At 46.0% G+C, this 14,438-nt stretch overlaps 1 protein-coding gene across 14 annotated transcripts in view; it reads right to left on the bottom strand.

Moving 5' to 3' along the window:
* Positions 1-14,438, bottom strand: part of RIMBP2 (RIMS binding protein 2) — a 211,135-nt gene that overhangs the window by 56,227 nt on the left and 140,470 nt on the right. For all 14 annotated transcript variants that reach the window (XM_082204081.1, XM_082204082.1, XM_082204078.1 and 11 more), the window contains 2 exons: positions 13,307-13,511; positions 2,502-2,653 (listed from right to left, as the gene is read on the bottom strand). In XM_082204081.1, coding sequence (XP_082060207.1) covers positions 2,502-2,653; positions 13,307-13,511 — 357 coding nt within the window. The remainder of the gene's footprint in view (positions 1-2,501; positions 2,654-13,306; positions 13,512-14,438) is intronic.

Here is a 14,438-nt window from a genome sequence, read left to right as displayed (position 1 = left end):
AAAAACGCAAACAACCCAAAAATGTTTTGCCCATCACTTTCTTAACCCGCTTTCTTCCCACTCATGCCCTGGTAGCCCGTGGAGAAAATAACACAGCCCTTCTCTCCACTCTGTTGGTACGCAATAGAACTCATAACCAAGCCCATCATAATTGCTTTGGGAGATTGCTTCCCCCTCCTTGTTATCAATCACCAAGACGGTAAATGGATGGTGTCTTTGTGGAATGGCCGAGGCCTGCTTGCAATTTCTGAAAATTGCCCATGTCAAGAACCTCTTTGTTGGTTTGACTTTTCAAAGCCCGAGTTCTCCTGAAGCATTTTCAACATAATATAGCTCTTTGCCTTTCTCGGGGATACTGCACCGCTGAACGTATCCTGAGCCAAAATCCCCACGTGGGGTACACCCCCCCCCATAATTACCAATACAAAAGGCAAACAATGAGGAATTCATGTTTGAAAAAAGGGCAAGCGAAGTAAAGCATAATAGGAAATCCAACCTGGGTCTCTGTGCCAGCGTCCTATTTTCAGAGTGGTGGGAGTAAGATAGAGCGATAGCTGCTTAAAATACACTGCAGCGTACTCTGATCCAACCTGTTTTGCAACGCACAAACAGTACAATCCTATTCCTTTCTGCTCAGAAGAAAGTCCTACAGTTCAATGAGATTTACTCTGAGGTAAGTGTGTATAGAAGGTATACACACTTTTGCCCCATTAATGTCAAACTGTCCAACTTGATGTGTCTGCAAAGGAACAATCTGAAGTCTTAAACTGCACTCTGCAAGAGGGGCTTGTGTTTGACACCTTTTACATTTGGTTCAAAATGCAAACATTACTGGGACTGGCCCCACTTGGGAATTTGCTCCTCTTGGGAGTGGAACTGATTCCTGATGTAAGCGGGGTGCATGTTGTTAATTCAAGTATCAAGTACCATACAAAGTAAAGTGAAAGATGAATGCTTATGTGCATAAACACATACAAGAGCATTTATAAAAAAATGTTGGGATGGGGAGAAAGAAAGAAAAGCACAGTGTAAACTTACCCCCATAAGCATGTCCTGACATTTCAATATCATTTTCTTATATCTTATTCAGATTGTGTTTTCCCTCTAGCACCACTGCTGACATTATTATTTAAAAAACCAACAGGGCTGTGTACCCTCTTGGCTGTCTCCATTGAAGCAAGGCTCCCTTTACATTATATATGTCTGGTTATCCAGCAATTAAAACAGGAAGAGGTCTAGAATCATTACAGGGGTAACTGCTCAGGTAACACCCGAGTGTTCAGACATAGCAATAGACCGAAGTTTTGTGTTTCTTGAGTGAGCAATGAGAATCAGCGCTCCCGGCCCTTCCCTGCCCACCATGACCAAACTCCCCCTTGAGCCATGCCTGAGGTGAACCATTGTTTGTCATTTCACCAGAACCAGCAAATAATGGATTCTGCTTGCCCTGGAAACTGGGGTTTGATCCTAGCTTATGAGCCTAGTTTGCAGGGCAAGTGCAAAACCATAGTTCACTGGGTTGGACAAAATAGGGAATTTTGGCTCATCTCAAAAGGACTGGAGGGACATAAGAGGATAAGGGAGCAGGGGTGTGAGGAGAGGGGGAAGTCTGCCATTTCCAGGGTGCTTCAATTTTAATAATAATAATAATAATAATAATAATAATAATAATAATAATGAATTTATACCCCACCCATCTGGCTGGGTTTCCCCAGCCACTCTAGGCAGCTTCCAACAAAATGTTAAAAATATAATGAAACATTCTGACTTTTGTTTGTACTCAACGTGCAAACTCGACCATTTTCCTTGGGATTGGTGCACACAGTCATGTTACCTACATCATGTATGGGGAACCTTTGGCCCTCCCGATGTTGCTAAACTCCCCTTAGCCCCAGCAAGCATGACCAAAGGCAGAATACAGAGATTCTGAAGGACCTGAAAATTTGTTTATGTATGCCACAACTGCAGCCAGAATGGTATTTGCCCAGAGGTGGAAAGAGGATGCTGTACCAACCAAGGAAGAGTGGCTGATTAAACTGATGGATTATGCCAAAATGGCAGAATTAACAGGTGCAGTAAGAAATCAAGAGGGAGGAAAATGATTAAAGAGTGGGGAACATTTGTAGAATATCTGAAAAATTATGGGATGCAAGTAAGTGCATTAGTAGGGTTAACTTAAATCAAGCAATTAAAATTATTATAAAGAAAAATCATAGAATAACTAAAAAACGGAGCACAGTGGGAAATGCAGTGTTAAAAATTCAAATAGGACAAGAAACCACCAAAGGGGGGAAGTCTAATATGTATTTGTATTGGAAGTATGTGATTGTAAGGTGTGTATCTGAAATTTTTGAAAACTGAATGTGTGTGTGTGTGTTAAGAAACCTCTGGAGAACCAGGGGTTCCTTAAACCTGATCTATATCATCAGCCCTTCTTAATGAAAAACTAGTCCCAACAGTTGAAGAAGAGTCAGGTTTGTCCAAAGCCGTTTACAACTTACGTCTGATTCAAACCTGCATCTTGGGCTGCCAGATCGTGACCGGGACAGGAAAGTTGGCTTGATGGACAATTGCTCTGGTTTGTCACCGGATAGTTGTAGGGGTCGTATGAACTCTGAGATCACACAGTGGCCTCCTGAGGAGCTTTCATGACCTGTGTGAAAAAGAGAAAGGAAGTAACATCTCAGGAAACTGGCAGGTATAGTGGCAATCTTGCAGCAACACACAAATTATTATTATTATTATTATTATTATTATTATTATTATTATTATTATTATTATTAGGGACGGCAGTTCCATCACCTTATGTTCCAGCCCCCTTAGCTACTGATTTTAGATTACAGGGGTGGGCAGGACTCCTGGGCCCCCCATCTCTTGGCTTACCTCTGACAGCTGCCTATGTTACTTAGTCTTATGATGATGCTGTATGAACATCAAATCACATCTTTTGGACAGTTCCCATTACACAACCAGTGATGGAAGACAACTTCCCCTCCTTCCTAAGCATATCCATACACTAACATTGGCAACAGGATGTCTGTGGGCTCAGAAGAGGACCAGCTTTACCCCTAGAACCAACCCAGAGTCCAGAAAGGTGTATCAAGAGAGTGGTAGCTTGAACATATGAAGATTTGTGATGAGTGAACTCCTCTCAGCTTGACTTAGAAATCAATCACCAGTTATGAGTATTTATTTTTTTAAAGAGAGAGCTTTGGAGGGAGCTAACTTTTCCCCAAAAGGTATCAATTAGCTCATCATGTTGGCTACATGGTATTGAGTTGGTTTCAAATCCCATCTGCCTCCCCCAAATCCTGTACACCCGTTGCTTCCCACATGGAGCTCAAGGAACATCCCAAATGGGGATTCTTAAGGCTGCAATGTGCTGTTTCTGGCCTTCTGAACAAGATAAGGGAGCTGTCCAACAGCAATGGTGCTGAATGTCGAACAGAAGAGCAGCTGTTTAGGATGATTTGAGGAGGAAGGCCAATTGCAAAGGCCAATTCTCCTTGTTACTGTCCTATGGCATGGGTAGGCAAACTAAGGCCTGGGGGCCGGATCCGGCCCAATCGGCTTCTAAATCCAGCCCATGGACGGTCTGGGAATCAGTGTGTTTTTACATGAGTAGAATGTACCCTTTTAAAAAAATGCATCTCTGGGTTATTTGTGGGGCATAGGAATTCGTTCATCCCCCCCCCCTCCAAAAAGCACAACTTTCATACCAAAAGCTTCCCAAACAGAATTTGGCACAGACCTTATTACTATTTTCATCTTCACCCAGAAATTAATAGTCTATGTCTCTATGACATAGCTGCAGTCTACTCGCAGTATCTGCATGGTGCTAAAATAGACTTGAGTGTCTCTGAAACACAGCCATTTTGTTTTATAGCTGCCCTGAGAAATCACTTCTACCATAGGCAAAATGGAGGGCACTCCACAGGGCTAAAGAGTCCAGACCGCAGGGAGCCCTCCAAAACCAGGTGCCATCTCTGCATAGAGTCGCACAAAGACTGATGGGTCAAACTTCAGCGGGCAAGAAGGAAATGTTTGTGAATCTTAAGCAGGGGTGGGGGGGGTGGAGAGATAACTTGCAAAGGGTTGGTGTATCTGTCTCATTTTAACTTGCTCACATTTTGGACCATTTCACACATTGTGTGTCAGGGAAAGCTTAGTGCTGAAGTGGGCATGTAATTGCCAGGACTAGGTGGTGAACTAGGGATGCGGGTGGCGCTGTGGGTTAAATCACAGAGCCTAGGACTTTCCGATCAGAAGGTCAGCAGTTCGAATCCCCGCAATGGAGTGAGCTCCTGTTGCTCGGTCCCTGCTCCTGCCAACCTAGCAGTTCGAAAGCACATCAAAGTGCAAGCAGATAAATAGGTACCGCTCTGGCGGGAAGGTAAACGGCGTTTTCATGTGCTGCTCTGGTTCGCCAGAAGCGGCTTAGTCATGCTGGCCACATGACCCGGAAGCTGTATGCCGGCTCCCTCAGCCAATAAAGCGAGATGAGCGCCGCAACCCCAGAGTCGGTCACAACTGGACCTAATGGTAAGGGGTCCCTTTACCTTTAGGTGGTGAACTATGGCAAATTAACTGCTTACCACATGAAAAGAATGGCTATAATAAGCCTCTCCACATGTTCAAATTTAGGAGAATGCAATCAAAGTGGATCAAAGCTCTCTGTCACAAATCTACACCATGCATTTAAAGCTCAAGGCTTCCCCTAAACAATCCTGGGAGTGGTAGTGTGCCGTGTGTGCCAGAAACTGTGTCCTGTGGTGGCTAAATTACAGTTCCCAGGATTCCTTGGGAGATACCTAGTGTTTTAAATGTGTGCTGAATGTGATTTAAACGTATGGTGTAGGTGTGAACCCAACAAATCCACTTTTGCTGTTAGGAAAGTGATGGGGAAATGCATAAAGAAGGTATCAGATATATGATTGATTCATGGAAATGCATAACCACTCCACAATCAAATCAGGACGCTCATTCTGGCATAACTGCCTTGCAAACAAATCAGAAAGAATGCTCAATAAAAAGCAGGCACCGTCTAATTCCCATGGAAGCTTTATGCAAGAAAATCAGGATGAATGCTCAATAAATGGGTCTTTTGCAGGCACCTGGAGATATTTAAAGCATGGCCAAACAATGGGGGAAGGAGTAATGTAAGAATGGGACGCAAACATGTGTATCTCACTCAGGAAAGCCGGGATTAGCTCTCTATACATTTGGACACTAAACCTGGTTCTTTCTGGCTGGAAAGGGCTATACCACAAGAAGGACTCTTCAGATTGGTCCTAAGTTTGCAGTTTGCAGCAACACATTGCATGATGGCATCACCACCTCCAGGCAACTGTTTTACAGCAAAGGGCATGACAGGAAGCATTGTATTGTCTATCTGCAATTAGTAGGGCTATGAAGCCCCACAACATGTAGTCTGGGCTATGGAAGAAATGGCAGGTGTAAGGGGCTCTTGCAGGCACACCAGAGAGCAGAAAAGAGCAGGCAACAGCAAACTTATTTTTTGAACTGATTTGGAGTCAGAGACCTGGATGAGTCAGATATAAATTTTCACCCTGAACCATATGCACAGATCCAGGCTTTGAAAAGTAGACTGTAGACTATTTTAATTAAAAGGATGGGGGAGGGAGGCAGAGAGGTTCGGAAAGGATATTTGAGGATGTCAGCACCGTCCTAAATTGGCCGCTGTGGCTTTGCTACAGCTGCTGCTACTGCTGATATAATTAGGCTCCATTTGCTATTTTCTGCTTCCATATTTGCAGCTCCCAGGGAACAACAGTGTAGAGCAGAGGCAAACAGAGTACAGCACGTCCCTCCCTCCCCCCCCCTCAAAAAAAAAGAACCCTGCTTCTTCAAAACGGCCATTTTGCAGACACAACTCGCTGCAGCATTTAGAGATTTTGTCAAAAATCAAGGACCTAATACTGCACCGGGTGGGGTACGACCACCTTGTCAAAAAGCCCTATGGAGTCCCAACACTTTGGTTAAAGAAGAAAATGCCCTTTCCTCCTCCTGCTTGTACACAAATATGGGTGCACCCTTTCCAAACTCACATTTGTGGGTTCTTGCCCAGGCAGGCTTCCAGGGCCCTATTCACGAGACCCTGGTTAGCTACATTTTGAATTAAGTAAAAGAAGACACATTGCTATCTTAAAGAGGGAGTGGAGTAAGACAAATAAGTCTAGAGCCTGACATTACTCAGGGCAGCAATACCTCAAGGACCAAATCTCTTCATGTGGACTGAGTCAGACCCTGTGATCATTGCCTGAGGCCATTATTCATGTGCCTCCTCCATGAGATGACTGGAAGGTTATTGGTTTGTGTTTGTTTTTGTTTTATTATGTACAGTGGTACCTTGGGTTACAAACACCTTGGGTTACAAACACTTTGGGTTACCGACTCTGGCTAACCCAGAAGTAGTACCTCAGGTTAAGAACTTTACCTTAGGATGAGCAGGCGGCAGCAGGAGGCCCCATTAGCTAAAGTGGTACCTCAGGTTAAGAATGGTTTCAGGTTAAGAATGGACCTCCAAAACGAATTAAGTTTGTAACCAGAGGTACCACTGTATTTTGTGTTTTTTATGTTGTGAGATCTACAGATGAAGAGTGGTATTCAAATTTAATAAATAATAATAATTACTTAAGTGTACCACTGATTCAATTTCTGCAAGGGATCTGCAGGAAATCTGCTAGTCAACCCAAGTTCCCAGATTCTGTTCTGAATCCCAGAAAGCGTCTTGAAGCACATAAACAGCTGGCTTTCAGAGGCTGGCGCCATGACTCATCCTCTGCAATTGGCTTTAATTATTCTGAAGCACTGTAAACTGTGAGCACCATTCCTTCCCAGATGAAATCATCCCAGTCGCCTGAGCATATTCATCTAGACCAGGGCTGAAGAACCTTCATGACCCCTGGGGAACACATCATTCCCTTGTGGGCAACCTTCTGAGGCCCATATGCTACTGGTGATGGGCAGAGAGCCCAAAGCAAAAGTGAGTGGAGCAATGACATTTGTGTTGGCATACAACCAAGGAAACGGGGGCAATTGGCAGGCCCCCAGCTAGCACCAGCCCACTGGCCAGTGTGCCAGGCGATCTCCAGTCCTTGTTGCAGCATCTGCAACCAACAGCTTCAGAAGCTGGGGCACGCAACTCAGCAGAGATAACGCGCAAACAGAAGCGTCAGGAGAGGTTGTGTAAGCATATTTACAAGCAGTTTATTCAGCATACATCCGGACAAAAGGAAAACATTTCTGATCCCCTTCGTGTCCAAAGCAAGAATGCTAAAAGCGAAAGCTATACACAAATGGAAGTTCCCAGCAAGCTGTGCTGGAGTGTAAACAGGCATGTGACACACAACAATTATGCCTGTCCCTTAAGGTGGAACGGAATATTCTAACAATTTGTACACCAACCATTTTGTTTACACTCACACATGTCTGTCCATCCAGGCGAGCAAGAGGCATTATCAGAATTCAAGGGCACATTCCAGTGAGGTGAAAACAAGGAGGGTATGAAGTATGGGTGGTGGGGTGTGTGGGTTGGGGAGATGGGGTGCTCAACGGCAAATTTAGCCTTGTATGGAATGGCCCTAAGAACACAAGGCTCTCTTGGACTAGAAAGGTCCAACTAGTCCTGCCCCCTGCTCTTACGTTGAGCATCCCAATGCTTCTGGTAAACTTGGAAGCAGGACTTGACTGTAACAGTGCCCTCCTCAGTTTTAATTCCTAGAAATTGGTATTCAGCCACCTCCTAAACAAGGCCCAGGCAAGAGCCCCACAGAAAGCAAAAGTATTCACTAACAGAAAACACTGCAGTGTGGCAGACTCCTCAATTTAAAGGTCTCAGGGCACAAATTAGCCAGCAGCACTTAAAGAACATTTGCACAAAGTAATTCATACTGCTATTGATTGATCAATTATGGACTATTCTGAACGCCCAGGAGAGCGCATTAAACTGTCCTTGATATCTGATGAACAGAATATCTTACTGATTGGCTGTGCCAAGAAGATTGCTATCTTTTTACCCAGAACGGATTCCCAATTGGCTGCAGCTGGAAGACTTCTGTGACTTTTCAAAGTGGATTTGGCTTGTACAATTTAATGCAACCTGACAAAGCTTTTTGTTTTTACATTTCTCACGTCCCAGCTCTGAACCCAAAGTGTGTACACATGGCAACAGTCCATAATTCAGCTTTTCAGGTTCTGGAAGTTTGAAAAGATTGCTCCAACACCCAGGAATGTCAAAGAATTCTGATGAAAATACAGAGAGAAGCAATAATTGCTGGTGTTTGCTCATTTGTCCCATGTCCACAATAGAAATCAGCCCAGCAAATGGATGTATGCTTTAATTTTTTTTGGCTTATTGCTGATTTTTTTGTTTTGAAATGTTTTCTTCTGATCATTTTATTCTATGCTAACTGCATTGCCTTTTGTTTTTACAGTCACGCGGTGTATAAACTTTCTGAAATAAAATACAGTCATACCTCGGGTTACAGAGGCCTCAGGTTGTGTTTTTTCAGGTTAAAGGTAAAGGTAAAGGTACCCCTGCCCGAACGGGCCAGTCTTGACAGACTCTGGGGTTTGTGCGCCCATCTCACTCAAGAGGCCGGGGGCCAGCGCTGTCCAGAGACACTTCCGGGTCACGTGGCCAGCGTGACAAAGCTGCATCTGGCGAGCCAGCGCAGCACACGGAACGCCGTTTACCTTCCCGCTGGTAAGCGGTACCTATTTATCTACTTGCCCCCGGGGGTGCTTTCGAACTGCTAGGTTGGCAGGTGCTGGGACCGAGCAGCGGGAGCGCACCCCGCCGCGGGGATTCGAACCGCCGTCCTTTCGCTCGGCAAGCCCTAGGCGCTGAGGCTTTTACCCACAGCGCCACCCGCGTCCCTTTTTCAGGTTAGGGACACGCCAAAACCCAGAAGTACCAGAATGGGTTACTTCCGGGTTTCGACGGTCGCGCATGTGCAGAAGCGCTAAATCGTGCTTTGCACATGCGCAGAAGTGCCGAATCACAACCCTTGCATGTGCACACATGGCGCTGCAGGTTGCAAACATGCTTCCCGCACGGATCATGTTTGAAACCCGAGCGTCCACTGTAAATAAATACAAAATGGCACTTGCCGTTTTCATTTTCAGTCTACAAATGATACACGATCATAATGGTTATTTTCCTACTTAAACTGTGCATATTTTGCATCAAAGTGCACAGCCTTTGCATTAAAATAAATAGTGTGGAAATAATTATGTCAATAATTACATTAAATTCATTAGCTGCAGAAATAATTAGGTAGATTCCATTAAACAGCAGACAGCGACTAACATAGTATTTGGCTGGAACCGAACTGCCATGAAGCAGAAACACTGATGACTCTGGATAAGGCAGGCTGGAAGGAAAATCATCCTTGCAAACACCAGCCCCAGCACCCCACCACATTCACCATCTGAGGCAGACGCTTCACTCTGTTTAATGTCAGAGCCGGGTCCAGGTGATGGATGAGAGAAGAATTCTATGGAAGTTGGGCCCTTAGTTGCAAGGGTCCAATCTTTGCTCAGTGCAGGAATCCCACAACTACAGCATCCCTGACAGAGTGCCTTGCAGCCTCCACTTAGATACCTCCAGCAAGGCATTGTGTTTGGTCACCCTGGTAAATTCTATTTGAAGAGCAGGGTAAAAATCTATTAAATCCAAAGTGATGGTTGCTCAGATGTCTGCATATGATCAGGAATATCTGCTGGGCGTTGGGTATGGCCCAGTAAGGTTTCCTTGTACACACAGAAGCAGGAATGTTTCCCACAAGCAGAATTTGGATTGAACTAGGTTGAGTTTAACAAAGTGCACCAAATCTGCTCAAAGACATCTGAAAGCACTTCCCATAATTGCCAGGTGACCTAAACATGAATGAAGTTTGTTTCAGGGTAGAACTCTGAACGAGTTCATTCTCACGTGTGTGTGTTTTTAACTGTTTATAGACTCTTTGGGCCTTTAAAATTCACAATCATTGGGGGGAAATAAATCAAACTATTCACATTGCAGTGTGTGTGAGAGTGTTTTGATGCTTTCCACTGCGGCAGTTTGTAACGTTCTGAATGCTTAATTCCACACCTGCCTCAACCCACAGAGGATGAACTTGAACTGAAACATGCACAGAACAAATTCATTTTGTAAAAGGGTGTTAGCTGGAATTAGTTACTTTTCAGACAAATTGAATTTGGACTAGTTCCTTTTTAAAACGAGCCTTTCCAGGCTCTGCCCACGACTTCATATAAGGGTCAAGCCAGATACATGCACGTTTATTTAAACTCACCCAGAAATCCAATATCAGATGTCTGCTAGCTCTAAGGAAAATAATAGGGAAACCTCCTCAACTCACAACACACAGTTTTGTAGTTGAACTGGCAAGCGTTTGTTCAATAATAAGCACACACACATGTGACATCCGAATTGGCCCAACTTGCCAGCGCCAAGCCTCATCAGAGGGCAAGGGCCTGTGGGAGACAGAACTACGTGTGCAAATTGGCACACTGGAATGATTCCAAGTGTCCTCGGGTGACCCTCCAGCCAGCGCTGCAGCTGTGACCTTTGGAAATTATTGATGCACTTAAAAGCAAGCTAAGGAGACGAGGCTCTGCTAGTTAGCAGTAGCTACTATTGGCAAGACAGAAAAGCCTCAGCCAAAGCCCCATCACTACACCAGATGAACCAAACAAAAGCTTTTAGGCAGAGGAAGGGGGTGTGGAGGTGTGGTCTGCCCCGGGTGTCATCCCTGAGGGGGGTGACACAATGACAAAAATATGAGGTTGGTGGTTTTTTTAAAGGGCTCACGAAACTTTTTAGTTCAGTCAACAAATGTAATGACATGCAGCTGGCACTGAGCGCCACACTGCGGGGGCCGGCACTTAATGCGGGGCCTTCAGGGTGCCCAAGCCACGTGTCTCTCCTGGGAGTGACGTGGGGGCTTGGGCTCCTGTGGGCTCCGCGCTGCCTGAAACGGCAACGTGGGGCTTGCGCCTGCCCTCCACCTCTCCCTCAGCCGCCCTACACCTGAGGGGGTGGTGGCGAAGAGGCTCCATGCGAAGAGGCCCCGTCCCCATGGGTGGCTTGCCCTGCCCCCAGCTGCAGGACACACACACCCGAATGGCTAGCTACGCTGCTGCTTTTAGGTGATGGTTTAGGAAATGTACAACTTAAGGAACACTATAATCAGCAAGGCAAGAGAAAGTAGAAGTGGGAACAGAGGGAATGATGACCCTGCAATGTTCCTCTTCAATTCTAGATTATTGTCAGGTGTGCGTGCAGGAGCCAGGCCCTGTGACCAATAGGACTTTGCAGGACTGGGGCCTTCCTAAGTTTGTTCTGAAGAGGCAAGGCGCAGCCACACAGGTGAGGCTGATTGGTAACTCACAGCACCTGGTGGCAAGAGCCTTGAAGGGATATAAGGTCAGCATTTCCCTTTGGCTCTTTGCCACAGCAACACATTCCCTTGCTTTGCTGCGTTTGACTCCTTGATCCTTGGACCCTTGATTTCGTGACTCCTTGCTTCCTGACCCTTGGCTTCTTGACTCCCGGCTCTCTGACCCTTAGACTTCCTGACTCCTGGCTTCTGAACTCCCATTCCTGCTCCCACCTTGCCATCTTGCCCCCGCTCCCGACGTCCCCAGCCGGGACTTTGATCGCCCATGAACCGGACCGTGACAATTATAATACTTCCTCTGGTTCCTTAAAATGCAAAGGGAATGGACAACTGCATATTTTACACTGGGCTGGGGGGGGGCCTTTTCCAGCTCAAGGGCCACATCCCCCTCCCCGGGGGGAAACAAGGCAAGGGACATGCACCACTGGTGGGTGGAACAATGAATGCTAATTTTTACCTTTGTGCCATTTTGTACACACATTCACACACCCCTTTCTACCTGTCCTCCATCCAGTCAAGCAAGGCATGATCAGAGCTCAAGGGCACAGCCCAGCCTCTTACCATTCACACAAACAACTGTTTCCCTTGATGTCTGAAGTGGTACATTTCAAAGAACACATGACTATTCTCAAGAAGGAAAACTGATTCACTCAACTTCACTGAGTGTCTCTTGGCTGCTACGGATGCAATGACATGATCTGGCGTTACGTGAATGGACAGTAGGGTTCTGGGTCTGACTTTACAGATAACATTTCTCTGTCGGAAGGGCGATCAGAGAATAGTTCTCCATCAGAAGGAACCCTCTATTTAAAGAGAAAGAGCCTTAAGGGAAAGGAGCAGGAGAACTGAGTTGCCCATCAACTACGTATAAGCACCCAGACAGCAGAATGAGCATACAGAGATCACCTGGTCACTGTCTTCCCTCTCTATGGTATGATATTTAAATTACAACAATTATTTGCATAATTTGCAAATTTATAATTTGCATAATAAAACTCAGATGCACACATTTTATGCAAGCCTGCTTCCTCTTTTGTCCTCTTATGTGGGGAATGCATTTACATTTGGGGGCGATGCTTCTATGTGGTTACCCTAATGAAAAACAAGGCACCCTGAGCTCATCCTGTCCCCACTCCCTGACCCTCTTCCCCTTGCACACAGCAATCTTTCCCCACCCATCACTTGCCATTTTGTCTGGAACGGAAAGCTATGATTGGTGCTTGTCTTGAAAAGAAGGATTGCAGAATGGGGTCTGATTCTAGCTTCCAGTCCTGGTCCACTCAAGAGGGGGTTCAGACAGGGAGAGGGAGATCTAAAAGCTGAATTCCATCAACTTCGTCATGCTGCCTGGTGTAAGGGAAGGAGGGAGGGAGCAGCTCTGGTCTGTTTGTTCATGACGTCTAGCCTTCCTCAGTCTGATGTCCATTGGATGCTGTTGGCCTACAGCTCCCATTGTCACTGACCCTGCTGCTGGTGCTGATGGGAGTTGAAGGACTCCAGACTGGGGAATATATATGAACCACTCGTCGATATTCCAAAACACATGATGACATTGATTTGTTCTAGCTTCCGGTACTACAGTGGTACCTCGGGTTAAGTACTTAATTGATTCCAGAAGTCCGTTCTTAACCTGAAACTGTTCTTAACCTGAAGCACCACTTTAGCTAATGGGGCCTTCTGCTGCTGCCGCACCGCCGGAGCCCGATTTCTGTTCTTATCCTGAAGCAAAGTTCTTAGCCTGAAGCACTATTTCTGGGTTAGCGGAGTCTGTAACCTGAAGCGTCTGTAACCTGAAGCGTATGTAACCCGAGGTATCACTGTATTCCAGAAATGGGCAGATCTTTCTAGACATTCTACGGACCAAAGCACTCGGCTCTTACCTTTGCCTAAGGATGTGGCAATTCCGTTCATGAACTGGGACAGGGATTTGCTAGGTGAGCCAAGGATATCCGTGGATGCCAACGAGTTACTCGTCAGGAGATCAATCTTCCCAGCTTGCTGCCGAAACCTTTCCAGTTCCTTGGAGAGGAGGTTAAATTGCTCGCCTTGCGTCCGACATTTCTCCTCTAGCTCACGGACCTTAGCCTGGGCAAAGGGAGAACACCAAAACTGAGATCACGCCACGTGGGGTCACAACATTTGGAGATAATATGTTGTGGCTTTTCCCTTGGGGTGGGCAGGGTGCTGGCATATTCACGTGGGCATCGGGAATCAAGGAGCTGGTGTGACCCCCATTTAACTCCCCCCCTATTCTTATGGCCATCAGATGAGCCATCATGGGGTACATAGGATGGCACAGGATTGTACCCTCAATGGATAAAAGAATGAATTCTAATGGGCTGTGGAATCTGGATCTACACATTGGTGCAGAGTTTTGGGGTGTTTTGTTTTGGCGCACGTAGCCCTGGTTATGAGGAACTGCCTTCAGAAGAAAGGAGGGAAAGGTCCCATTTGGCCAAGCACTCTCTTCCCTCAAGAGACCAGGGTATCCCAACCCTGTGAACTCAGGCCAGGCATAGGCAAACTTGGCCCTCCAGGTGTTTTGAGACCACAATTCCCACCATCCCTGTTAGTCCTGTTAGCTAGGGATGATGGGAGTTGTAGTCCCAAAACATCTGGAGGGCCGAATTTGCCTATGCCTGACTTAGGCACTTAAGTTCCAGGAAGGGAACTGGTGTTCCATAAAAGCAAAGGATATGCTAAGCTGTTGTTAGGCTACAGCCCTGCCAGCAAAGCTGATTGCTGGATGCCAGATCCACCACGAAGAGGCAATCTGGTTGCACCATGAAGCACCTAGAGTGCTGCTCACCATGCCACTGTGCACAGAAAGAGAAGGGCGAACTTATAAACTGTGGTTTGGGCATGTGGTGAAGCAACCAGGTGATGCTTCCACTGTGAAATCAGCGCTTAATGGAATTTATTCTCACAACTTGATGCAGATTAGAATTCTCTGTGTTTGCTAGCCATGGTTGCAAAGGCTGCAATCCTAACTCCACTTACCTGGGAGTAAGC

The sequence above is a fragment of the Podarcis vaucheri genome (genome assembly GCF_965113315.1).
Source record: "Podarcis vaucheri genome assembly, chromosome: 16".
NCBI lineage: Eukaryota > Metazoa > Chordata > Lepidosauria > Squamata > Lacertidae > Podarcis > Podarcis vaucheri.
The sequence above is the reverse complement of the archived record's forward strand: the minus strand, read 5'-3'. Positions and strand labels throughout refer to the sequence as shown.